Below are 27,730 nucleotides of genomic sequence, written 5' to 3' on the forward strand. Positions count from 1 at the left end.
GCCTACAGCCTTGCTTACAAACCCCATGCCGTCGCCCGGCTGACCTTCTGCCTTTGTTAGTCGCTATGTTGACTGGAAAAGGGCTGTTCAGCGGGGAGCGGGCAGCCGCCTGCCTCTGCCCTCCCGCCCTCAGAGCCGCCCGGGAGCAAAGGGCCCGGCGGAGGCGGCCGCCCCTCAGAGCCGCCCGGGAGCCAGGGGCCCGGCGGAGGCGGCCGCCCCTCAGAGCCGCCCGGGAGCCAGGGGCCCGGCGGAGGCGGCCGCCCCTCAGAGCCGCCCGGGAGCCAGGGGCCCGGCGGAGGCGGCCGCCCCTCAGAGCCGCCCGGGAGCCAGGGGCCCGGCGGAGGCGGCCGCCCCTCAGAGCCGCCCGGGAGCCAGGGGCCCGGCGGAGGCGGCCGCCCCTCAGAGCCGCCCGGGAGCCAGGGGCCCGGCGGAGGCGGCCGCCCCTCAGAGCCGCCCGGGAGCCAGGGGCCCGGCGGAGGCGGCCGCCCCTCAGAGCCGCCCGGGAGCCAGGGGCCCGGCGGAGGCGGCCGCCCCTCAGAGCCGCCCGGGAGCCAGGGGCCCGGCGGAGGCGGCCGCCCCTCAGAGCCGCCCGGGAGCCAGGGGCCCGGCGGAGGCGGCCGCCCCTCAGAGCCGCCCGGGAGCCAGGGGCCCGGCGGAGGCGGCCGCCCCTCAGAGCCGCCCGGGAGCCAGGGGCCCGGCGGAGGCGGCCGCCCCTCAGAGCCGCCCGTTTCGCGGGGCAAGGTGAGGGTGGTTGAAGGGAACGGAGCTCGGCCCACCGACCGCTCCTCCGCGCATGCGCCCTACCCCACCCGCGCCGCCTCACGCCCTGGCGTACCGGTTACCCGATGACGGCGATTGACCGCGCCGGCTGCCGCCATGGCGGCCCGGGTGCTGAGGCCGCTGGCCAGGTAACGGGGAAACGGCGTCGGCCATCCTGAGGCGCGGCGAAGCGTCTCCCGCGCACCCCCCCGAGGGGCTTTAAATGGCGCCGGGCCGGCCGCACCCGCCGCTTTGCGGCTGCCTTGCGGCAGGGAGCGATGAGTCTGGGAAGGCCTCTAATGGAGGGGATTGTAACCCCCTGAACTGGTGTAAAATACAACTTAGGCCTAGATTTGCCAGACCTAGATTAGCTTTCACCACTCTAAAACGAGCATGTACTTAAAAATTATCTTAGGATGCCGGGATGTTAGCATGTTTTGTGCTCTTAAGTAGCTGAAAGATAAAGTTGCTTGTTAATGTTGATGCAAGCCAGGTGTTTGAAGTCCAGCAAGTGCCGCTGTTAACTGGCTTCCTCAACAGAGTACAGTAACAATTAATGAGTAACAGCCTAATTACTTAAATTGAGTGACGTACACAAAACGTCGCAGCATGGGTATCTCCTTTGAGCCTTGTTCGAAGTGTTGCACAAACCCTACATAAACGTACATACACACAAGGACATCAGTGCAGTTTTGGTGTAATGGAAGCTTTGGAAATGTGCAAGTTTTTGACAAAACCATTTTTTAAAAATGCTAGTATTTAAATGTCCAGAAAAAGACTGTAAATCTTTAAAAGACAACACGCTGCTAAGTATCAAACATATCCCCCTAACTCTGTCTTGTTATTTCCAGGTTCTCCTTCTAACTTGAAATTGAACAGATAGACAACATTAGTAGTTGGCACTGGTATCTGCTCTCTGTTTACTAGTAAGCAAAGAGGTTTCCAACTGTTTTGATATTAAAATTGTCCTCTAATTTTACTTGATTTTGAAAAGGAGAATGTAAAACAATTGTGTTCAGAAATTTTTCTGACAAAGCTTTGCTTAATGCAGCAGTCGTATATTTGGGGATTATGTAGCTGGTTTGTGGTTTTAGCTATATTTTTAATACTTCTTTTTCAGGCTGAAGCCATTCAACAGACTGCAAGTAATATTACAACATTTGGTAAGAACAGCATCTTGTTTGACTGAGTTGGAAGCTTTTAGGACTCTTAACTCCCCTGAGGCAGACAGTACATGGAGCTTCTAATGTGTCTGTTCACAGGGGTTCTGAATGCCATCATTTATTGCTCAGGCATAACGTTGCCCACATCTTTGAGCACTTTATTACAAGTTTCTATTATACTGTAAGTTAAAGTTTAAATATTTTGGTCTTGCCTACTTTTACAGTTAGTTTCTGTGTTAGCTTCCATATATTCCTTAAATATCATTCAACTGTGAGTTTGAAATCAGTTGTGAAAATAGTTAAGTGATTTGTTCGGTACTGTTGAAAGTTACTTAAAGTAATGTGTACATTTGGTTTTGCAATGGGAAACTGCTAGTAGGGACACAGGGAACTGTCATTGTTATAATTGTTGCAGGTATTTTCAGAATGTCAAGTTTTAAAGAACCATGGGGTTGTGTTTTGTTGTTTGTCTTTTTTTAAATGAACTCAAATGTCTTTGTCAAAGAGTTTGTGGCTCAAAAGCTTGTCTGAGTGTTTTTACTCTGAAGGACTCAAACATAAAGTGGTTTCAAAAGAACTGTTTAGGAAATGCAAATAAATCTTGAAGTACAGTGTGAAAGCCTTAGCATGCAATTCCAAAATGCATGGTTTTGTGATCTTAAATAGTGCGTTTTGAGAATATATTTCCATAAATACTCTTGTAAGTATTTTACTCAAGGTATCTAACTGATGACATTTACTTTATTTATTTGTTTTTGCATGTACAGAAAATGTCCAAGCATACAGATTCGACAGCTGAAGTGTTGTTGGAAAAGAGAGGAGGTGCAGGAATAATAACTTTGAATAGACCCAAGGCTCTTAATGCACTAAATCTTTCTATGATCCAAAAAATTTATCCACAAATAAAGGTTAGTAGCTCTGCTTCTACCCATCCACTGTACATGTTATCCAAAACCAATTTTAAAATTCAGTCTGACACTTCTTAGTGTACTTATTTAAAGAATGAAAGTCTGTGTGAGTGCATTGGCCAATGAGCTCAGATTTATAGGATGGGAAAGAACAGACACTTTCAAGCAAGTTTGACATGTCTTATCCTCTTTCTAAGAAACAAGCTGTCAAAGTTAAATTTAGCATCTGGATAGATAAGAGATACCCATATTAAAACCAGGACTGAATTAAAAGCAAGCAGCGCTCAGAGTTTATGTTCCTTTTGGCAACACCCAGCTGGTCAGTCGGCATGCATGAATTCAAGCTATACCATGGTGTTGCCTCTTGATGGGCTGCATGTTTTGTGGGGAAGCTGCATGGCTGAAATAAAAGATACAAGTCATTAGGAAGCAAGGTACTGCCTGTGTCATTCCTTAAAGAAGAACTTTATGGATTTATAGGCACTGTCTCTACAAGCTAGTGAAGTAATGTGAAATTTTAAGCATGCAATAGTCCTTTTTAATTTAATGATATTATTTATCATATGCACAAAGTCAAACTTACTAGATACCAGTATTTGTTGAATAGTTGCTCACCTTTTGGTATTTTGGTAGACAGTTGTGTTGCAAATATATACATTCTTTGAAAAACATTCAAAGAAAAAAAATACTTAATCTGTAGTGCTGAGTATCAGGCTTTATTTGAAGCACAACCTTAAAAGGTGGTATAATTTTAAGTACAGTGTCTGATATACAGAAATGTCTTGTCTCTTTTATCTAGGTATGCTTAATTGAATAAGGGATATATAAGCATAGTTTAAGAGGGGGGGGAGAAGGCTTGTAAAAGGCATCTTTTTCTCTTCAGCATCACTGCTGAAGTCTTGTACCAGTGTATTTAATTCAGAAACCCCCCATAGTCTTTGTACCGAGCAAAACATTTATGCACAAATTGATTTGATCCAGTCCTTGATTAGCATTGATTGCAGTAATTTTGACAAAATCTATCAGCAATTTAAATGCTGTTTTCCTTGCCATGCAGCTAAGATTTACACAACTTTCATGATTTGGCCTGAAACATTGTTACTGTATCTTCCATATTCCCAGCTTTCTGCCCTAGCATTGTGTTCCCATTGAGATTTATGTCAGGCCCTGTTTTAGGGAGTGCTGCCTTTCTTCAGAAAATGGGAGCTCTGCATATGTGTTTTTCTGAAATACGTGAGGCAGCTCTGCTGATCTCTGATGTCAAGATTGAAGAGGACACAGGAGTGGCAGAAAGACATTTAGCTCTCAACTTCAGTTTAAGACAAACTATTTTAAGTATGGTTTGATTTGCTTTTTGAAAAAATAAAGCAAGAATTGCAGACAGTATACAGAGGAAGCATTTTTTGCACAGACTTTAATCTTACGTGGAAACATATACTTGTTTTTAGACTTGGGAGCAAGATCCTGAAACTTTTCTCATAATTATAAAGGGAACTGGAGGAAAAGCTTTTTGTGCTGGGGGCGACATCAGAGGTAAGGATTGTAGTCGTTTAAACATTTGGCATACCTTTGCCAGTGACTACTTTGCATTGATTTCCTTTATTTACTGTGACTTAGGTAAATGGAGGCTTGCTACACGACAGTAAGAGAGATTAGTTGTGTTGACTTCTTATAACACCTTGATGTGCAGATGCTATTTAAGTTATTTGTCAGGAGTCAGCTGTCAGAACATTGTATAAAAGAATAAAAAGTAGGGTTTTTTATAAATAGCTGGTAATAGCAGCCAGTCATTCCTGGGAAGAGAGGGTTCTTGCCTCTATCTTTTTTGCAGATTTTCGTTACTGGCAGCTTCTTTACAAGAAATTTGAAGGGTCCTAATAGGTAGCTCTGTTACTACTGGATAATTTGTGTCTGATGATTGAGATGGCTAGATACAGAGCTGACAATGGTGATCAATGTATCTGTGATTATTTTGTAACTGTGAGCTGTAGGAAGTCTCCAAACTGTGCAAATTAACAGTTTTTTTAAATTTTAAGTAAATAAGCAGCACAGGTTATTATTAAATTAAGCCCTGCTCTAATTGGCTTCTCATTTTTAGTATTCAGATTCTTCAGTATAATTAGTTTTAAGTGGCTGTTCTATATGTCGATATGAAATATCACAAACAAGGCTACCAGACATTAGGAGGGGTTCCATAGCATAGAAAATGGACTGCACTCTCACCAGAAGTATGTGACAAAGTCTCCAGCATAATAGAATTGACTCAAATTTGAAACTTTGCATTCATGTTTAAGTTTGAGCAAATTTTCTCAAATAAAATGAAGCAGTTGCTGTTTGATTGCTGAAGGGAAAAAACCTGTTATCATGTGATATTAATTTTTTTATTTGTTACTGTATTTTCTATTAAGCTTATAGTTATCTTTAGAATTTTTATTTCTCTTAAGCTATCACAGATGCAGGAAAAGTTGGAGATAGACTGGCACAAGATTTCTTCAGAGAAGAATATATACTGAACAATGCCATTGGTATGTTTAATAGCAAATTCTGAAGCAGTACATTTTTCGTAATTGTGGCTTTGAATGTAAATTCACTTTCTCTCTTTGCTAATCTATAAAAGACTGCAGTAACATAATAGAAGTAGTATTTTTTTTACCAAGTTCAATACAAGTAGTGTAACATATCTCTTTTTTATACCTTGCATGCAGAATTTGTTTCTTTTGTTTAAGCTATTACGATAGCTACCTTATCCCATCCCATTGTTCTGGGTAGTTATATTTGCGCTATGGATGAATTAAATCTTGGATGCAGACAGTGCAGTTCTGCACTAAGTATCATTGATCTACTTCAAAGAAGACCTGAGATAAAAATAGATGCAAGGAAAATCATTAATATTCAGTCAGAAGGCAGAAGATCAAATTATGTTAAAGCTTTCCATTTAAATAAACTGCATAAAATGAATACTCAAGCTAGGAGTTAACTGCCTTAGTTTACTGCGAAGAACCTAGGAGTATGTGGTCTTAAAATAACTAACAGCAAAGACACTGGGTAAAGTTTACTAGAGTAAAGGATGTTAAGAAAGGATATTAATTCTTTAGGGTGAAAGTCAAGAGTTGAACGTTTTGGTGAGAAGAAATTTCTCCAAACATACTTTAATTTAATAGAGTTTGAGTTTTCAAACATTTTGTCTTCATCAAGAAAAAGAGTTTAAGGTTTCATGTACTGGGGAAAAGCTAGTATTACCATAGCAGTTGGACTAGCTGATTGTTGTAGGTCCCTTCCAACTAACTATTCTAGTCTATTCAAATATTGCAAGGTTACATACTTCAAAAGTTTTTGGTCTTTTAAAAATTATTAGGTTGTTCTATGTCTATAATGCATGTAATTACAAAACCTAGATTTTTTTTTTTTATAACTTTGGTATGATTGTATTCATTTAAGAGTGATATTTCTGCCAAAAAGATTTATTTATATCTTGTATCTTATCTTACAACTTAAAAATACACAGGGGAGCTGCTTTCACAGCACTTCCTATTGGAAAGGCATGCTTCTATAGAAATTTAGTTCAAAGACTAGCATCTGGAGCCTGTGCATTGGGTTATATGTTCATGTAAGAACAAAGTTAAAAAGGCAATTCTGTTATATTTTCTAACTACTAATTTGAAGGATTGAACTGCCTTTTAAAATAGTTCTTTTTTTTAAACAAGGATCTATAGTTGCTGCAGAAAAGCTGGCAGCATGGTTGCAGTGGATACCTGTATCAGCAATCTGAATGAACTTTAAGTCTGATCTGAAAACACTGAATATGAGGTAGCAGTTTCATTCACAGTGAACTTTGGAATCTTTCCATGAATGGTAATTGAAAGCATCAGGTCTTTAGTTTCATGCCTCCTAAAGGCCCCAGCAGATTGATAGATAAAACTGTGGTACTTTAGGATGTTACCATCTCGACCTGCCTGTGCCACATTCAGCATTGTAACGTGCGACAGAGTTGGCAAGACAGAACATGTTTGCATTGCAGTAGTTTGTAGTCACATTTTGGCTGAAACATACCAATGCATCTGGCTTTATAGTAAAGTACTGGAGTGCTGGTACACGTCTGTGCTGTTAATCCAGGCTGTGAGATGGAATGAAAGGGAAACTGTTGTGTTCCAATGTCCTACAAAGCTATTTATAAAAGCCAGATGTGGCTAAATTGTCAGGTACGGACATAGCAAACAACCTGATGTTTGATGCTTGTATAATGTTCTCTTACAACACTCAGAATGCAGTAAGTCAGTAACTGGTGTTTCTTTTCATTGCTTCAGAATTACATTGAAGTACCTTCATTATAAGTTGATACTTTACTGTTTAATTTACCATTTGTTTTCTGTTGCTTTTGCTGAAGTAAGACATGGAGAAATGTGTCATGTATACAGTTACGTCACAAGTCAACTTTTTAGAAAAAAATGTACAGGTTTTTTTTGCATTTCTTACAGGCACTTGCAAGAAGCCATATGTGGCACTTATCGATGGCATTACAATGGGAGGGGTAAGTTAAGTACCTTGGTGTGTTATCTGATATAATTTGTTTTAAGGTAATGTAATTCTCTGTACTTGAGTTGAATGAGGTGCACATATAGCATTTCAAACATTTCAAGTCAAGAACAAACATTGTAATCTGAACCTTTGTCTCTTGCTTGCTGCTCTTCTAGTGCTTCTGCTGTTCTTTGATAGCTAGGTGCAGCTTCTTTCTCTGAGGATCTGGCAATTGAGTTGAGAAAAAGAGCAGAATCCTGTCACTGTAGGAAACAGCCCTCACAAAGGTTTTCAGAATACTGAAGTGTGAGTTTGTAGATCATGCAAGAGCTGAGAAGAATTTTCCACTCAAAGTGTATTAAAAAATAGAACTATATAAAAATACAATTAAAGGACAACTCTTTGAAAAACTGGAAAAATATCATTCTAAGCTATACTTAGAATTATCTCTATTATAATATATTTTTAATATATAATTATATACTATATATAATTTTATATATATATTATATAAATACCAGATATTCATGAGTTCTGTATTTTTCCAACAAATAATCTGGAAATGCATCTACTTTCTCACCTCTGCAGTACTCCTAAAACATGAATTATAAGATCCTGATTTTCCCCCCTCCCCCCAAGGCCGCACCTTATTACTAAAGCAACATGGAGAATACTCCATCACATTGCTAGTTATACTCAGTGCTAATAATTGTTTCAGCAATTGTTGGCTCTAAACACCGTGAGCAGGTAGTTAAAAGGGCAATACCATGCTTTTCTACATGCTAAAATGCTATTCTCTTCAGTTTGATATCTGTTGGTTGTATTTGCATCACAGCAGGGAGTAGAATACAATAATCTTAAGTTATTTTGAACAGTGAGTTTGACAGTGAAGTCCGTCTGCCATATTGTCGCTTAGATTTATGTTGTTTTCATGCATGTCAGTATGATATGGGTGTACAGTCTATTTAAATCAAGTTTGTCAAAGGCAGGATGCAAGAAGTGGAAAACTACATGATCCATCACCTCTCATGACTCTTCCCTTACCATCTTTCTTTGCACACTTCATTTTGTCTATTTTGGTTGTGTTTTTTTCAGCTTGTGATCAAAACATGTGATAGCTCTCTTCTCCTTTGCTTCTCTGCTACCAAGCCCCAAAGATCTCAGCTAGATAACCATTTCCTTCCCTCCCGCCCCCAATCTAGTATACATAAATTGCTTCCAGCATAAAGGAGACTAGTTTTGTAGCTCTACTTGCAAAAAAATGCTTTCATGAAACATAAGGGACCTGAAGATTTGTAGATAAGAGATAGGGAGTCCATTTATTTTATGAAGTTTTGACTAATAGCATGGATAACTATGAAAGAGCAAAACTGCCCAGCAGCTGATGTCTTTTTAGAGGTCCTATAGATTGCTCATTATGATTGTGGCCTAAGCAGGAATAGAATTTTGTCCTTTGAAAGGAAGGTATTTTTTTGGACTGAAAAGAGCATAATGGAGTCAGATGATCCTGCGTTACTAAGATTCTTTATTAGTTCCCTTTCTTTTAAAGAGCTTTTAAAAGACAGTGGTTAGTCTGAAACTTCAGTTGGATAACCAAATTTTAGTATAGGATACCCAGATTTCAGCGGGACCTTGACAGAGTTTAACTGCCATTAGAGTTTGAATGACAGCTTACTTGCTTGTCCTCAGTTTGATGATACTAATAGCAGTTATCTTCATTTGGGGGTAGGGGACTAGATTTTGCTTGAGCAAGTATGCAACCTAACTTAAGGGAACAAGCAGGTAGGTCTCAAGTTCCAGAGTACTTTTAAAAACTTCTTTTTTAACCTTGAGTGCTATTTAATTTGTACTTGTTAATACAGCTGCAGTTTACTCTGAGATAATCTCCTTCCTACAGGAGCACGTGTTTTCATCAACACACTTTTTTTTCTCTTCCCCTCTCTCATTGGCAGTACATGGAAGTATCTACAGATAATTTAACAAAGGAGATCAGTAGTAGTATTTATCAACACTGATATATTTTTTGTATGTGTTTTGTGTTAGTTTTGAGTTGTCTTCTATGCTTTTCCCTTCAACCACCTCCTCTGTCTGTAGGATTTGTTTTGATTCCTCTAAATGGACCAATGCTTATATAGGAAAAGTGCGTTAGCCCCATCTTTCTCCCACCCTATTCTCTCATCATTTTCAGCACTGGAAGCCCTATCACAACTGACCTTAACCATACTTAAGGCTTGCAGCAGCTGTTTTCTATTGTGGTACAAATAGGTTCACTGCAGTGGGATTTTATAGATCAAAACCACTAGAAGAGCGCTTGAACTTGTCATGGTCATATTATTATCTTGTTCTGCTTGCTGTATGGAAGTACTCTGCCCTACTGTAATTACTCACTAAACCTGAATTCATACGAAGGAGTTATTCTATTTGTGGTATAATTACATGCTTTGTTTTAAATCACTCAGATGCTAGGATCTATGTTTTTGACACAATCAGGTCATATTTGATATGCTCAAGATCTGGCTATCTTAGTCCCTACAAGTCAGTGTGAGCTAGAAACATTTGTCACTTAGAAACTACAGTAAATGCCTTTATAAAAAATTTACATTCAAGCCCTTGGCTTTAGAAGCAAGTGGTTTTAGCTTGGGCTTAAAAATCAAGGGACACATCCTAAACACTGCACTTTCACTATAGACCATTTATCGGAGAATGAAAATGCAAGCAATCTCGTCTCAACCTTGCTCAAAAAAGCGGCACTATGCGTATGGAGTGCTCTGTTTTTCTAATTTAAAATAAATTAAAAATCAGACAGCGTATTAGACAGTTATTATGTGCTTAGGTAGTAAAAGTTGCTACTGATGCACAGATACCAGATTTGTGATGGTAAAACTTGGAATTGTATCAAACAAATGAAGTGATTCCACTTCAGCATTGTTGGCTAGAGGCTGGTAGATGGCTTTCTTCAGTGCTTAATTAGCCAACAGATGGGGCTGTGGAGCTTGTTTTCTGTACCTTCTTGTCTATACTACTGTAGTTCATCAAAAATTGATATTCAATATAAATGTATCTTTTCATCATTTTGTAATTATTCAGAGCAGGAGGTTCAAGTGACAGTATGTTTGATGAAGCAAAGATGACTGCATTTTACTAAAAATAGTGAAACAAATTATAAATACCACATTTACAGCTAAAGGGCGTATGCTATTGAAGGGCACACTGGGCGCATACTCTCATATTGCTGAAAACTAGTGTTCAAATTATTTTAGTTGACTCCTATCCATAGATTTTTCTTTCCTTTAAATTAAATACCTGAACCGTAGTCAAGAAATGCAGAGTATTTAAACATATTTTTTTTTTAAATATTATTGTCTGTAAATGCAGTTCTAAACTTGGGCTTCTTGGTTCTAGAAAAGTCCCAATCTTTTCCTGAGTTCTTTGGAGATGAATAGAAGTGTGCTTTATAAGCTCAGTCTAAATGTATGGTTTTAAATAGGGTTTTGGCACAAAATATATTACAGTGTCAGATACACTCTCTAACAGACTAAAAGGATTAATAGAAATGTATTTTAAACATGTTTCAGAGCCAAATAAAGTACACTAGACAGATTTGAGTGGTGGCTTTCAGATGATTGTGCTTAGAATCCAAGGTGAATATTTGACAGCAAAAGAAGAAGAAATACAGGGCATAGATTTTGGAAGTTAATGAATGTGGTCCAGGTCACTGGACTAACTTTATGTAAAGCATACTTAAAACTTCAGTGGCATACTGCCAGAGCAGAAGTATTCATTTTCAGGAGCCAAAAGCCATTGCTTTTAGTTTAGGGAGGAACCTGCAACAGCATGTACAAAGTACCCACTTCCTTAGTATCATGTTCTAGAGCATGCATGATTTAGAAACTTCCTGAACTAGGCTTTATTTCAGAACCACAGTGCTAAATAACCATCAGTAATCATACTCCCCTCTCTATTCATCTAGTATTTTTTGACATTAAGTAGGCTTGATCTTCAGAAACGCCTGTGGCAATTGGTTTCACAGTTGCATTTTGTGCCTTGTGAAAAGCAATTTGCTGCTGTTTCAGGCCTATCATCTAATATTATTGAATGCTTATGTGTTTAATTGTTAATAAGGCAAAAACAGGCCCTAAAATATTTTTTTTTTTTTTTTACTGATGAGTAAAAACTGCTGCTCAAACATAGGAATTCTGGGCTTTGGACACTTAAATACAGGATTTAATCCTTTAGTCTGACCTCTTACACGGTATATTTGCTGAGTTTATTTTAGCAAGTTACAGATTTCTAAAGGTTATGCCATTATGTTACACTTCTTGCTTTAACAATTAATGCTTTGAGTTTTAGGAGGAGAAAACATCTTCCTGTGGGGCAAGTAGATTTTAACTTATATGGTAATATGCAACTTTTTCAGTACAGAAATGGAGTTTGGTAGAGTTGCCAGCTCCCTTAAATCCTTTGCAAAGCCCTATGCTTTGAGTTATTCCGAGAATCTTAGTTTCTAATCTTCATGTTTAGGGATAGTAATAGGAAGATGGAACTTTAATATAGTTGTTCACAATTTAAAGAGATAAAGGTCACCCAACCTTATTTCCATCCCTGAACTCCCTTGGATTCTAGGGCCCAGTTTGTGAGAGCGATAACAGTACACAGTACTGACTGCTTTATTCTCTCCCCAGTAGAGAAGGACCTTGGGTATACGGACTGCGAATACGAGAAGGCAACCTGTTAATTGGGTTTTTGGGTTCATGAGGGGCTTTCCATTAGTTTTGTCAACACACCTAGCAGTACAGTTTTTTTAGGCAAGGGCTTTTACTTAAACTGAGAGTCTACATCCAAGTTACTTCTATAGAGTATCTTTGAGGTGACTATTAGAGAACAGAATTTTTTAAAGTACTGTTTGAGCCTGTGTTAGTCACTCAGGTAGTAACGTCAAATATGTTAAGCTTTAGACTGTACAGAAGTACAGAGCTGAGAGGAGCCTCAGGGTTATTCTTTTGCACTTGAAGTAGGGTTAAATATAGCTAGATGATTACTGAGCAGATTTTCACCTAATGCATTCAGAACTCTCCAACAGTAGGAATTCTGTTTTTTCTATATATTTCACCTGAGTGCTTAGTTATTCTTTCAAGTTAAGATTCCCTAGTGTCCAATTTAAGTCTTTAGTATGTGTAATCAAAATATTCCTGTCTTAGTCACAGCTCTCTAAGACCATTTTGAGATACTTCCATTCCTTGCTCCCAGCCATCTCTCTTTAATAGGGATAAGGATAGTTATTCAGCCTTTACTGTAGATTAAGTCTCTTGGTCTTCCTGCAATCCTTTGGAATCTTTCCAATTTGTGTACTTCAAAGTTCATTGCCAGAGACCAGACAATATTTCAGCTGGAGGACTTACCATCACCAAGTAGAGCAGAATAATTATCCCCCATATATTACACAGATACTCTGTCACAAATAGCTCATAAATAGTAGCCTCTCAAAGCATCAGATGCTAGGAGGCCACCACTTCTAGTTATTCTTGAAGCTATTACTCTTGCCTCTTTTCTCCTTGCATAACATAAATTTCCATCACAGTACATTTCTTTTATTGCTTACCTTTTACCAATTTTTAAATCTTTTTCCTTGAACAGAACTTGTTTGTCAAAGAGTCAATCTTGTAGAGCTACTCTTTTCCTCAAAGACTACAAAGAAAAAAAAAAAAGTACTTATTTTCTCCTTCTCTGCGAAAAAGCAGTGCTCTATCAACTGGTGTTGCCTTTTATAGCTCCACCACATCAATCTCCCTAGGCTTCCCAGGTGCTTTGAGTCTAGGCTGAATAGGTACGCTTCAGCCCTTTGGTGCCTGCTGGTAGAGACTCTGCGCATTGCGTTATTATTTGTATTAAAGTCATGGTTGCTATAAACCCCTGAAAAATGTCTAGGCATTTTTTCCATAGAAAACATGCTTGTAATCTCTGCATTTGATTTTGCTGTCTTAAGTGTAGTTCTTCTCATTTCGTTAGTTTCTATCTGATCTCCAAAGTGAGATGGTTTTGAATTCTGATCTTGCCCTTCAAAGTGTTTGCCTTCCCAAAAAGTAATCTGTAAATTATAGAAGTCCTTGTTATTTCATCATCCAAGCAGATAATGAAAATATCAAATAAAACTTCATTAATGATTGGCTTCTGTATGACTTCGGCTAGGGTGCCCTCTCAGTTTGATTGCAAACTGCTGGTAACTATTCATATAGTTTCAGATGATTGTGCCCTGCATGTCACAGTGATATCATCTAGGCTATTTTCCCTAGTTTGTTTATGAGAGGAAACTATGCTGTGTATGGGGAAGCATCAGAAACATCACTGTTCAAAACATGAAGCTTCTTCAGAATGCTGCTTACTGAGTGACAGCATCATTTTAATCGGGGGTTATGTAGGGGTTCCAGAGAAACGGATGCAGCCCAATTCCTGAACTCCTTCTATTTGTGCATCTGACCGTGCTTTCCTTCTGGACTACAGATTCAGACTTACTGCGTCTTTTTATGTTGCAGTAGAAGACTGAACTGAATAATAAGCTATATGTCTTTTTTGTGTTAGTGCCACTTAATTTTCAGCAAAAGATTCCAGAGGCTGACATTGTTAGAGGAATCTGACTTCCCTTGTAAATCAGGTCTCAGGATCTGATATGTAGGTCTTTTAAGGCAGAAATTTGCTTAGTTGAAGTTTGCATCTTTCCTCTGCAATTATTCTCTGTTGCATCACGTAAAGTCCATTTGTCTTAGTAAAGGTTTAAGAAGAATTTGACTTTTGAGGAAGGATGACATTTTAACCCTCTTCAGGAAGAAGTAGAACACCTCTCTGTTTTAAGCTTTTATTCTGCATTAATCAATAAAGTCTTGTCAAAATTTTAATTAGTAATTTTCTGGAGGGAGTTTGCAGTGTTTTATTTCCATTTTAGTGTGGCATATTTGTGAAAATATTTTATAATTATAAAAGTTTGTTCAGTAAAGCTTTGTATATTTCCAATGTTAACTCTTCATAATAATTTCCCTATGGGGAAAGGCTTGATAGAGATTTAGGACAGATGTGTAATTTTTCTTGGTAGCAAAGTTCTTCAGTAGTTGAAAGTAAATACCTGACATGCAAAATATTAGATTAACTGCAAGTGCTAGTGAAATCAATCAGCAGTTTTTGAAAATAGTTTTAAAAAAAATAAATAGTCCCTTGTGCTTTTGTGTGTGTTTAGGGATGTTTGCTGCCAAAAAATGCATGTTGGCATGTCTCAATAGGAATTGGCCTACTTCGCACGGTTGCTCTGTATGGAAAAAAACATATTCGCTTATTTCTTAGCTGTTTGAGGTTCTTGCATGGAATAAATAGCCGAAAGCTGTGAAGGAGTTTGCTCCAAAGGTATTATATGAAGTTGTCATCTTTTTTCAGGAGTCAGTATTTCTAACAGAAATCATTCGCCATCACAGAAATAAGAAGAATTATGTGAAAAGGCCAGTTCCTAAAATAAAGGAATTTCTTATGAGGAGAGGTGAAGTAAATTTTCAGGAGTATTTTTAGGAGTATTTTTACACATCGCACTGCATGCATGTAATTTAAGCTGTAACACTTTTTTCTAATGCTTATTTTAATAGAAAAAACTTAGAAAAAATCTAAAAAGTTTTCCAATTCAATATAAAAACATCAGCTGCATCTTGCATTTTTCTGAACTACTTAAATTGAAATGTTACTGAGGGGAAGAAGTATTTTGTTTACTTAATATATTAGTTAGTAGCATGTCTGTATATTACCTTATATAACATATTGCCTATATATGAGTGCTCTGACAAATCTGGACCACATTCATCAAAGAAAATGAGGGCTTAGATATACAGTACAAGTTTAAGAGAATTTGCTGAGGCTAGAAATGTAATTTACACTGAATGCTTTCCAACAGCTAAATTAATACGATGTTTTCTTGAACAATGTTAGAGGCTTGCCACAGGTACCTTGAGGATTCTACCAGTATAGTTACAAACGTCTAAACTTACACGATAGGGGGATTTGGTCAACAGTTCTTACTACATTAATATTTCTTATCAAGTAAATTGGTAGTGATGTCATAAGCAGCTTCTGTTATACATTTTAGTTAATAGAATTCCAGTACAGAAAGGAGCTGGAGTTAGCAATAGCTGTCCTTATCCTGTCCCATTTTTATACATATTTGCGTGGCTGTAACTCTTGAGGAATGTTCCTTTCACTACCAACATATATGTAAAATTTCTGGCATACGTCTGCAAACAACATTTTTTTCCTTGTTTCTTCCAAAATATATTTTTAAAAGTGAACATCAATGTTGAATTTAAACTGCATATTTGTAAAATGGAATTATTTGGTTTTTTGGTTGCCTGATGTTCTGTAGTCAGGACCAAAGCAGCATAAGGAAAAACACATCTTTCTTACTGCTGCAGATAAAAACCACAAAATTCTTTATTCCCAGGCTTCATGAGTTAGCCTCTGAGTTACAACTAGCTGGACTGCTGCAGTAGGCGGCAGGAGGAGGAAAGGGGGGGAACGTCTCAAAGATTCAGTGGTCCACAGCCTGAATCTGTGCACTGCCAAAACCAGTTCCCAGTGATGTAAAAGTAGAAGAGAAGGGTCTGCTCTTGCTCGCTGTGCCATTTGTGGGTGTGGACATCTATGCAGACAGAGTCTTTCCTTCTGAGCAACTTGCCTGGCATTGCCAACTTCTCTTGCAGACTAGTGAAACAAAATAATTGCGAACATAACACCTGATGTTTGCTGTTCTTTTCCATAAAAAATATTTAAATAAAAGTTGTGAGCTTGTATCTAAAACCAAAGTTAAAATTTTGTAAACCATTGAATATTGGCATTTCAATATGTTTAGCTCAAGTGACTGAAACCTGAAAGAAGAAGGTGGGAAGTGTAAAGGCAACCAACTGCTTTACTTTATCATGATCTCATTTGAACTATGAGCTGTTAATAGAGAATTCTGCAGAAAAGGAAGCCAGACAAATATTATAGGCAGTAATAATTGCAGCTGCTATGTAAATGTTTGTTAGGTGTCTTCTGATACTCCTCAGGCATATAAAATACAATGGGAGGGGGAGGCTTCCCATTTTCCTCCACATTGTAATATGTCTTCCTGTCTCTTCTTTTTATTTATTTGCTTTTAGGATGTATTCCCAGAAGTTGTGTGCATATAGCCTTTATACTGGGGTGTAGATAGCAGCATTTGAGGCTAACATTCAAAAACTAGGAAACATTAGAATTAACCATATCAGTAAAATCTCACTTTTTTTGCCCACTTGTGATACAATTTTTAATTAGAGGAATGTGCATTCCTAAAGTGCCCAGGTGGAGACTGCTCACAGAACAAACAGCTATTCATTTATTGTTTAATGTGTGGTGCAAATTTTATTGCAAACAATAGAAATTCTGCTTATTAGTTATTAATATACATATCATTGGGTGACTCTAACTGCATATATAAAAGTTCATGAGAAGTTATTATTTTACGTAGCACAGCTCTTCTATACTGTAATGGACATTATTACCCCTTTAGCCCTTTTTTACAGCTAGGGAACTGGAATTTAGAAGTGTCAGTGCTTCTTGGGATTCCTCCTGATTCTTTTTTTTCTTCCTTGTTATAAGTATGTCATGCCTCCTGTCAGTCATCAAGCTCTGAAACTTGAACATCTTTGGCATAAATTAAATTTATGCTCTAAAATCTACCCTGAAGTAAAAGTAATTGTCATACTAAACCTAGATAAGCTGCTTTCCAAATCTCTCTCTTCCTCTCCCCTTCTCTCCCTCCCTCTGGAAACTCATACATGTGTACCAAATAGAAGCTTGTGGACTGTTTTGTTGCCAATGCTTCAAAGCTGAAGGCAGCTTTTACTGTAAAATAGAATACAGATTTTGCAAGTAGATATTTGTTGTACTTTGAAACAAACCTTTGTGAGATTGACTTGTGTACCACTTCGCTTTTGTAATATAGGATGTTGAAAACAACGCTGAGGCAATACTAAGAAAGGATTCACTCTTTGCTGATATTACAGTGTATTTACCATCTGGCACATTGGTCTGCCTGCTAAGCTCCTGCGTATGATCCTAGGGACAAATGGTGCACTTCATTTTGTAGCTAATCAGACTATAATATCAGCAGCTCTTGACATCAACAAAAAAAATCCACTGAATGTTCAATGATTTGCATGTGATGTTATTCCCCAAAGAGCTTATCGTAAAGCACTGTCTTGAAAACAAGTATTTTAAATTATGGTGCAGTAAGATAAAACGCCTCTCCCCTCCCTCTCACAAATCTACAATGACTGAGTTCTTTAATGTACACTATGAAAAGGAATGGATGCCACTATTTTACACCCAGAAAAGGCAGGCAGACTTCCTGAACGTACATTGTACATATGTTGGTATTATACAGTCATACTGCACTTAGTATTTTAGAATGACAGAATGTGTTTGCCTTCCTGCGCAATGCAATGACATATAGATCACATCATAAGGCAAACATCACTTGTCTACTCTGAGACTAAAGTTGAAGTTTTAAGCTGTACTTTATTATTTTTTTCTGAAACCTGTGTATGTTTAAAGGAGGTTTTATTTGTGAATTCATGGAAAGCTTTCCTACCCCTGCACTGTTGACTGTCATTGCAGAGATTTTTCCAGGCTTCTGCATAGATTTGTTCTTTCCATTTAACAGCAGACTCTTTCTTGCTAAAAGTTCCACTATTTTTCTCTAATTCTAGGCCTCCATGTAGATGCCTAGCTTTATATCGAGAGTTATCTTACTATTTCCCTCTCCTTCCCTTTATTATAGATCAAGGAAAAAAGTTCTGAAGAGAATTATCTTTGCCTGCTTCTCCATCCTTTCATGTTTCTGCTAATTTTTCTCATTTCCAGAAGAATATGAATGCTCATTTTCTCAAGTTAGTTTTAATCTGTCTTATACTTCTATAGCATTTTTTCCTGAGAAGTAAAACATCATTATAAAATCCCCTCAATTCACTTCTCTCATCCCAAATAACTGTGCCCCTGTTTCAGTAAAGTTCTGTTGCATGTGCTGGTCTTTAAGAACAAAAAGTGTTTCTTCAGTTCTAAGAAAAAACCTGAAAGCTTAGTTATGTGTTGATGCAAGTTGCTGAAATGGGTTCCCTGCCACTTGCCTGCTTTCCCTTCAGACATTAAGATGTGGTGAGTCAGACATACAGTAGCTACATTTTTAAGTGATAGAGAGAGACAAAGGACAGAGCTTGTCTTCCAGAATTCTAGAAAAATAAAAACCCCACACTTACTATCTTTTTCTGAACATAGAATCATAAAATTGTTTTGGTTGGAAAAGACCCTTAAGATAATCGAGTCCCACTGTAAACCTAACAGTGCCAAGTCCACCACTAAACCATGTCCCTAAGCACCACATCTACATCTCTTTTAAGTACCTCCAGGGATGGTCACTCAACCACTTCCCTGGGCGGCCTGTTCCAGTGCTTGATAACCCTTTCAGTGAAGAAATTTTTCCTGATATCCAATCTAAACCTCCCCTGGTGCAACCTGAGGCCATTTCCTCTTGTCCTGTCACTAGTCACTTGGGAAAAGAGACCGACACCCACCTCACTACAGCCTCCTTTCAGGTAGTTGTAGAGAGTGATAAGGTCTCCCCTCAGCCTCCTCTTCTCCAGACTGAACAACCCCAGTTCCCTCAGCTGTTCCTTATACGACTTGTGCTCCAGACCCCTCACCAGCTTCATCGCCCTTCTCTGGACATGCTCCAGCACCTCAATGTCCTTCTTGTAGTGAGGAGCCCAAAACCAAACACCGTATTCGAGGTGTAGCCTCACCAGTGCTGAGTACAGGGGGACGACACTTCCCCACTCCTGCTGGCCACACTATTTTGGGTACACACATGGCCAATTATGTGTAGGGAAACACTGGGGAACAACATTGGGGAAAAAAGAATGCTTTCAAATTTAACACTAGAAAAAGTTTCACTGGCTAGTAATGAATTACTTTTGCTATAGGCTTTTCAGATCTAAGTCCTCTTACACCTTCTCTTTTCTTTCTGTTGCAGCAGAAGTCTCTGTGTCCATAAAAAGTTCTGCTTCCTCTGACACGAAAGTATTTTTTAGCAGATGTAGCTGATTCTTGTTGCCAGGAAGTTTTGTAGGCTTACTAAATGTGAGCCTTAGAAGGTAATATACAGTAGTGAAAAAGAAACAAGGAAAACATTCTTAATTCTGGAAATAAGTTATTTCAGAAAATTCTGAGTAATCAGAAGCAATTCTTAGTAGAAGTTTTTAAGTTTGCATCATTGGTTGTTGAGCCACAGTGTCTGTAGGCCAGACTGGACCATGAGACCAAACTGTTCAACCTGCTGCTTTTTGCCTTGGAGGATCCAATGTACATGGAAAGGGAGGACATGAAACTGCAGGCACTCAATCCCTGCTGCGGACGCATGCATTTAACTGCCACCACGGCTTCTGTATGGTCCACCAGGTGGGACTGCAACACTAGTATGGGTGCTCACCATCTGAAGACCGGATCAGTCCCTGCAGATTATGCAGGGGAAAAAAATATGGCTGTTGCAGATAACTACCCTAATAAAACCAGTTTGAAATAATTGATAAGTTTTGGCTGGTAGTAGAAAAATCAAAACAGGTCTTTTAAAAATTCAGTCTAAATTCTTTTGATAAAGGACACACATTGTAGTCACATTGGTGCACAGAATGGCCTATGTATTTTTTTTTCCCAGGTTCCACTGTAAGAAGAACCTGACCTAAATGATTACTATTAATGTACTTGGATCAAATTTGTTCAAATAAGTAGGGGTCAGGAGAATAAGTAATGCTGGTAGTTCATCATATCAGATATTCAGAAATTGGGGTTTTTTATTATGTTTGAATCTGTGGTGAAGATACAAGTATACTTTTAAAAACACATGACTGGAATGGGCTGTGTCACTGGTTTGTGCCACAAAGCATCAGAGTATTCATCAAATATTGGTCATTAATCATAGCACAAGCTTTCTTGCATTTTTGGCACTAGGCTGTAAGGAAAATACTTAAAGAGTGAAACATCAGATATTATTACAGATAATACATCTCCAGTCAGCTCGATGTGCTTCTGTACGTCTGTAGAAATTGGGACTGAGAATCTCTAATACATAATCAGTATGTGGAAATTAATATTTTATATTTAAATTATATTACATTAGTATTTTATGTTTTAAAATACCACACTAAATGATTTAAAAGTTCACAAAAAGCACTGTTTTTTAATGATATTTTTTAAATACTTGTATAAAGTTGATTTATATGTCATCAACCAAAGAAAGTGATATTCTTAGTCCAGATTGATCTGTTATGCTGCATTGCTCTGGTTCACTAAGTCATCTTGTCTATTAGTATCTACAGATAAAAATCTATTATACTCTTTGCAGTGGTCCATAACATTAATGATGAACGAAGATTAATTTTGATTCAGTTTAAGATTTGCTGTGTCTGGATGCAGGGAGTAATGCTCTTACCTCAGCCATTTTTGATCTAACATAGCTATAAGCTTCTGCTGCTTCCTGAATCAATTCCACTCACTCACTTTGCCAGTTAATGCTTTTGAAAACATTCTTGCTGCACCTGGGCTATTTTTACACATCTGTATTCAGATATATTTTCCCTTTGCTATGTTATGCTCAGTTTGCTTGTTGATTGCCACTTTTTTTGGTGGTTCTAGCCCTACCAGGAACTGTTTTCCTATGCAGTTAAAAATTAGTATAACCATTGGATGTGAACTGTTACAACAGGACTTTAACTGCAGACAATATTAATATTGGTATTATCATACTTGAACAACTAAACATTCTTTATCAGCCTAGCAAAGATGATACAAGAAATATTCCTGACAGCCTTTTCTGTTTGTATTTCTTTTATTCTGTTGCTTATGCTTTCCTAGGCAGTGATTCCTTTACAGTCTGAGTTAGGTTATTTAGTAAATAGACAAGTGTGATTTATGGTTTTGCTGTGATGCAGATCTACTTTTCCGTATGTGAAGAGATGTTTATGTATGTCATTCAGGAAGAGCGTATTTATTTTGCTCTGAATGGTTTTCTGTTGTGGTGGCCCTCAAATTTCTTAATAACTTCCCTAGATGTCATGAGTTCTCCGATTTACTAATATGGGTCATTCTCAATTTAAGATAATACAGCCTCCCGGCTACAACTTAACTTTTAAGATTTACAGTAGCTGTATTCCATTTCTCCATCTATTAGTAATTTGCACCTTGTTTTTCATTAGAAAAATAAGGTTCTGTATTCATCATGAGGAAAAAAAATGGAAATCAATGATAGATTTTGTACACACAGTCACATAATGACTTTTGAAATATGGCATTGAGTGGGAAATCATGCGTATGGGAAGTAAAATTCAGATACTCTACTGGCTTCTTCAGAAGCTTGTTGATGAATTCTGACCGAACTGCCTATAAATATTATGTGCCTCCTTGAGGTGCGCTGAGTCTAATAGTAGAGTTGTAACACACTGTTTTTAAGATTAATATCTTAATATCCATGTAGTAATAAATTTGTAACCAAACACCTTCATAGCCCATATATCTCCAGTAATACATTGTCAGACCACCATTTCTGCTCTTATCTATGTTTTTGATTAATTCACATATAAACCCTACAGAAAGATTGTTGAAATTGATTACTTGTTAATTTCTTAACTCCTTAATTTCTAGTCTAATTCTTTAAGTATCCTTTACAAAATTCAAACATTCACCTGTCAGTGGAAAAAAAAGTTTCATGCCAGTATTAAGATAAACTATCTGGATTAAAACCCAAGCCTGATTCACCATGGGAATCTATTATCTTGGAAAAGTCTGAAGGAATCACGGAATCATTAAGGTTGGAAAAGAACTGTAAGATCATCAACCATCAACCCAACACCACCATGCCCGCTAAACCATGTCTGACATTAGCTTTAGTATATATTTGAAGATCATGAAAGGTAGGACTCTGACAGCGCTGGATATAGTGTATTTTAATAAAGACATTATAGCATCAAGACTTGTATGTGTAAATGCTGGGACTATCTGGTGAAGTGAACACAGCCCAACTGCAGCTATTTTAATAGTGTGAAGGGCATCCTGTGTAGGATTCTAGCTATGTAAGATTTCAGTTAAATTAAAAAAAAAAATAAATTCACAAAATCCAGAAATGGAGGAGGAATGCATTTAGACTTCTGACTGGAAAAGTTTGTTCTTTACACAGGATACTGTTAAACTAATAAGCATCTGTCCTCTGTATTAGATGGAGAAGGTTAAACGGATACAGTGAGTGGGTTAAAATAACTATTTGGGAAGTTACAAATAAACATACGAAAGCATATCATCACCAGTTTAATAAATTACTGGGGTTTGTACCCTCAAAGCATTAACTCATTTTTTCTCTCCTAATTTTATCTTAATGTTGGGTTATTTTGAAATGGTCTTCAAAGAAGTAAGGACATACTTGCACCATTTTCTTTATAATGGATAAGAAGAAAATATAGTTTTAGTCCTTTAAATATACATTGGAAATTAAGCTCTTATCTATACTCTAAAACTTGAAGGCTATCTAGAAAACAAATCCAATTATGGCTTAGGCACTTGAGAAGGTGAAATCTGATTTAATAACTTCTTTCAAAAGAAAATTACCTCTTTCAACTTTTTATTATTAAAACTCTATAGTTATTGTTATCACTATAAAAAAAGAACAAGCTTGGAAGAGAAGCTCTGTTCATGGAGTTCACACTCTAGTCTTTGTTACTTATTACTCAAGCTGAAAATTTGGCTCCTTATACAAATTTCTGATTGTCTAGAAAATAAGCCAGGAAGAATGCTTTATGATGGATAGTATTTCTATTCTTAGATATAGGATTAGAAAAAAATAATTTCTGCATTAGAAAGAGCAAAATGGGCATTTTTTTTTTTAATTTTGTTATCTTTATAAAAAGGTCATTATTGCTGAACATTCATAAAAATAACAGCAGAAATACTGTGCTTTCTATTGCTGTAGAAAAGGTTTTACCCAATGCAGTCAAAATATGCTGTTATGATATAAAAAAAAGTTGGAAGTGATGAAGTCACATTTTCATTTCATTTAAGAGTTCTAGAGCTGTTTTAGGAGTGAATGTAGCTTTGCATTTGCAAGAGGACTAAATACAGGGCCATTGCCCTTGCTACTGCTCAGATGAGATCTACAGCCTCTGACCAGTCCTCAAGTCAAAGGGCTGAAGGACAGATAAGGGATGAGACATAAGATTGTACCCTATGCAAATAAGATTCAGATATTTGCTCAAATCCCATTTGCCTCCTTGAAATAGCAGTACTTCATGTGTGTAGACTTGGCTTAGTCTCTGGATATAAAGTCAAGCAAGATAACCAGTTACCTTAAGTGTCCATTTCTCAGGAAATTAGACTGGAATCTTAAAAGCTTCATACATCTATAGTAAAACCAGAGACTGGCAGATACTCATTTTACAGAAAAAACTTGAAGATATTTTCAAATTTAGTCATGTATCACCCTAATGGAATAAGCAGTGACAATTAATTTCTTGAATTGTAAAAGAGGGCAGGGAAGAATGCATGAGAATGATGTGAGGAAATTGATGTAATTTTTATTAAATTGACATAACTTTTTAAAATTTTAATGTAAAACCCACCAAAGATCTCTGTAGATCAATGAAATGAAAAGATGTTCTACTCTGTTCTTAAAAGCTTATCAAATACATAATGCTGGTCCAGGCAAGTATCACCCAATTAATCCCACTGGTTTTGAGGGAACATATGAAATATTGTGAAGACATTTGTGAAGACTAGTAGCCTTAGTTGGGTAAAGTGCCATTTTTTCTAGTATCTAAACAATTAGAAATGTTACTTAAAAATCTATTACATCTTCATTAGACACTGACTTCTTTTGGCCAATGATATTTAAGATATCTTAGTTTTAATAGAAAAATTGGATGGATAGGAGGACTAAGCAAAGGGAAATTTAACAGTGAGGAAAGGAGGTAAGCTGAAAGAGCGGAAAGGAAAAGAGAAAATATTTGTATGAAGAAACTTCTTGTGAAATATTCGGTAGGGGATTATGTCTCCAGGTAGGATCTAACACACATTTCCATTGACATGTATCATGTAGATAAGCTTTGAGAAGTGAGACCCCTTCACCTATGTGCTGTGGTTATGCCCAGTAATCCAAATATTCTTGGATTCCTTCAAATATTATTACTAAGTAATAGTAATTTTGTGAGATAACCATTTCTCTTTAAATTTGTCAGTTTGCCTATTGAACATTTCTCTAAATTAAATCAATTTTGTGTGAACTGAAAATATATATTTTTTTGAGGACCTTGCTGCTGCTCACTGCCTAAATCAGAAAATATGTGATAGACAACACCAGGATCTCTTCTGCTCTTGAGGGAGGTGTCCCATCAGGAAGGACTGTTAAAGAAAAGGGCTAGATATTTAGAAATGTGAATTCTGTTTCTGACTTGGAGAACAAAAGTCCCCAGGTTACATAAGTGAGTTTCTAACCACATACTTTGAATTTTAATCAATAATGCTGAAGGCTTTTTCTGCTTAAATTACTTCTGTACTGATAAAGTAGGTAATTATCACATTATAGGAATAGTTAATTATTATTTCTTTTAAAAGTATTTTAATTACAACTTGTATATGACAGTTCATGCGTATTCCAAAAGTATTGGCATTTTATTTGTTGGTGGCTTGAAGTATGTGCAAAAATTATACATGGGGTAACGTTAGCAAAGGGATGTCAACTCCCTTAGTAGCCTAATGGAGAAAATGGGGTCACTCGTTTCTGTTATTGCTGTCACTCATGGGTTTTGAAGTTAATCTCTGTATGACTCATCAATCTTTTAAAGCATAGAATGCTATTTCAGCCAAATCATAAAGGTAATATGGAGCTTTATTAGTGTGTGAACCGTAAAAGGCCTTTTAATATTTTGTTGAGATGTGCATGATAAATCTAATATTAATTGTAGAACAAAGCAAGAGATGTGTTACATAGGATTATGGTTATGATTATTTTTACCCGTAATTTTATAACTGTGTTCTTTGCTTGTGCTCCATGTGTAGGGAGTTGGCCTCTCAGTCCATGGACATTTCCGAGTTGCTACAGAAAAGACACTTTTCGCAATGCCAGAAACAGCCATAGGTAAGTATTTTAACAGCTTATCACATGTTAACATTTTTAAAATTTCAGTGTGTAATCAGGATTATACGTCTTTGACTGAAAGCAGTGGCAGCAGTGAAAGAATTTTAAAAAGGAATTGGAGATGACCGTATATGGAAAGTATTTTCTATTAAGTTAATAGAAACTTATCCATATTCTGGGAGGTTGATCATTGAGGTTCTTAACCTGAGATTTACTCTCTAGACTTACACAAAGGCTATCAGGATACAATTTTTTAAAAATGGAAGTAGATCAGAGGAACTAAGTCTTTGCTACAGATGTAGGCAGATAAAGTCTGAAGATCCCAGTGCAACTATGTCAACCGACTTTACATTTGGAACTCAGTATGAGTCAAACTGGCTGTACTATAAGCTGATCTGCAATGTTAATGAGACAGATGTTGAAATTCCAGCTTTTCTTGTAGATTATTAATGTAGAGCCATTACAGTTGTGTAAGATTGTGTGCAGGCAAGATCACAGTGTCACTGTCTTTTTTTTTTTTAAATAGCAATATGTACCTTGTGTTTTTTCTAATGTTTCATCCTACACCTTCTTTGTCAACTCTGAGATGTACACAAGAAAATGTTGTGTCTCAGAGTTATATGAAGATGGTGGTATGGCTCAAGAAAAGTCGGTCAGATTAAAGAGAACCCTGCTGTGAAATCATTCATGTTTCTCTTCAAGACAATCCTGGCACCAGCAGGGCATCCACATTGAACCAGTTATTGTCTGGCATATATACTCCATTAATGCTTTGATCAATGTTCAAGTCCCTTCTCCCGGCTTACCAACAATGCTTATGAAGAGTGCTCAAAATCTATAACCTATCCTGCATTTCTCTCATACAAAATTTCTAGTTTCCACATCTTTCCAAGGCAAGGCAGCGGAAGGATGATTGCAATTGTTCTTATCTTTATGTCCTCAAGCAGGAAAATGAGGTTGGTCTGTAATACATGGCCCTGTTGAACGCATTTATTCAGAATGGAGAACCTTATCTGGTGGTTAAATAGCTTAAACGGCACCAGACATGGTGCTATTAGGTTCGATCTTGGTTTCACCTTGAAAGTTGGCCCCTCGCTACAAGAAGGACATTGAGGTGCTGGAGCGTGTCCAGAGAAGGGCGACAAAGCTGGTGAGGGGTCTGGAGCACAAGTCTGATGAGGAGCGGCTGAGGGAGCTGGGGTTGTTCAGTCTGGAGAAGAGGATGCTGAGGGGAGACCTCATCGCTCTCTACAACTACCTGAAAGGGGGTTGCAGAGAGGTTGGTGTTGGTCTCTTCTCCCAAGTGACTAGCGACAGGACAAGAGGAAATGGCTTCAAGTTGTGCCAGGGGAGGTTCAGGCTGGATATTAGGAAAAATGTCTTTACGGAGAGAGTGGTGAAACACTGGAACAGGCTGCCCAGGGAGGTGGTGGAGTCACCATCACTGGAGGCGTTCAAAAAAAACATGTAGATATGGCAATGTGGGACATGGTTTAGGGGGCATGGTGGTGTTGGGTTGATGGTTGGACTTGATGATCTTACAGATCTTATCCAACCTTAATGATTCTGTGAATTAGTTGTAAGGAATAGTGACTATTATTTTCTTAAAAGAATTTCCAGAGAGTTATGTAATGTTAAAACTAAGAAATAATGTAAAAAAAAATCAGGACTCAATTCTGAAAAGAGACTAAAAGGTAGAATATTTTGCTTTTGTTGAGAATATTTTAAGTACAATAATGTCATTACAACTAAAGTTAAAATGCATGCTTGTCTAACGACTGGATTTGTGTAGTGCCCCCTGTTAGTAATGCTTAAAAGGTCTAGCATTTTCCATATTTTTAAAGGGTGTCTTACACATATTATCTATTGTTTATTGCTATCCAGCCTGTATGAAACGTTTCACAAGACTTACTCTGAAATTCTTAGAATATTAAATGAGCTGTGAGTGTCAAGTCAAATAAAACGTAATAAATCCCCCAAATATAAGCAAGCTTATTATCATTTTAACTCCTGAAAAAATTCTTAGGGCAATTCCTGCTAGCTGATAAATGTAATTTTTCTGAACAAGTAAGTTTGGGCCCTCCAAATATTTTTCTCTGCTGAAGGAAAACTTAGTAAACTAAGTAGCTCAAACATTAATACAACATGAATTTGATAAACTCCTGAAGTTC

General features: G+C 37.6%; 1 protein-coding gene across 1 annotated transcript in view; it reads left to right on the top strand.

The window, feature by feature from the left end:
• The first annotated feature begins 855 nt into the window (after positions 1-855).
• HIBCH (3-hydroxyisobutyryl-CoA hydrolase) overlaps positions 856-27,730 on the top strand; it is a 52,011-nt gene continuing 25,136 nt past the window's right edge. The window contains exons 1-7 of the mRNA XM_059820182.1: positions 856-908; positions 1,880-1,922; positions 2,690-2,830; positions 4,279-4,363; positions 5,275-5,355; positions 7,306-7,358; positions 25,481-25,559. Coding sequence (XP_059676165.1) covers positions 877-908; positions 1,880-1,922; positions 2,690-2,830; positions 4,279-4,363; positions 5,275-5,355; positions 7,306-7,358; positions 25,481-25,559 — 514 coding nt within the window. The 5' untranslated portion in view covers positions 856-876. The remainder of the gene's footprint in view (positions 909-1,879; positions 1,923-2,689; positions 2,831-4,278; positions 4,364-5,274; positions 5,356-7,305; positions 7,359-25,480; positions 25,560-27,730) is intronic.

This window comes from Gavia stellata, chromosome 8 (genome assembly GCF_030936135.1).
Source record: "Gavia stellata isolate bGavSte3 chromosome 8, bGavSte3.hap2, whole genome shotgun sequence".
NCBI lineage: Eukaryota > Metazoa > Chordata > Aves > Gaviiformes > Gaviidae > Gavia > Gavia stellata.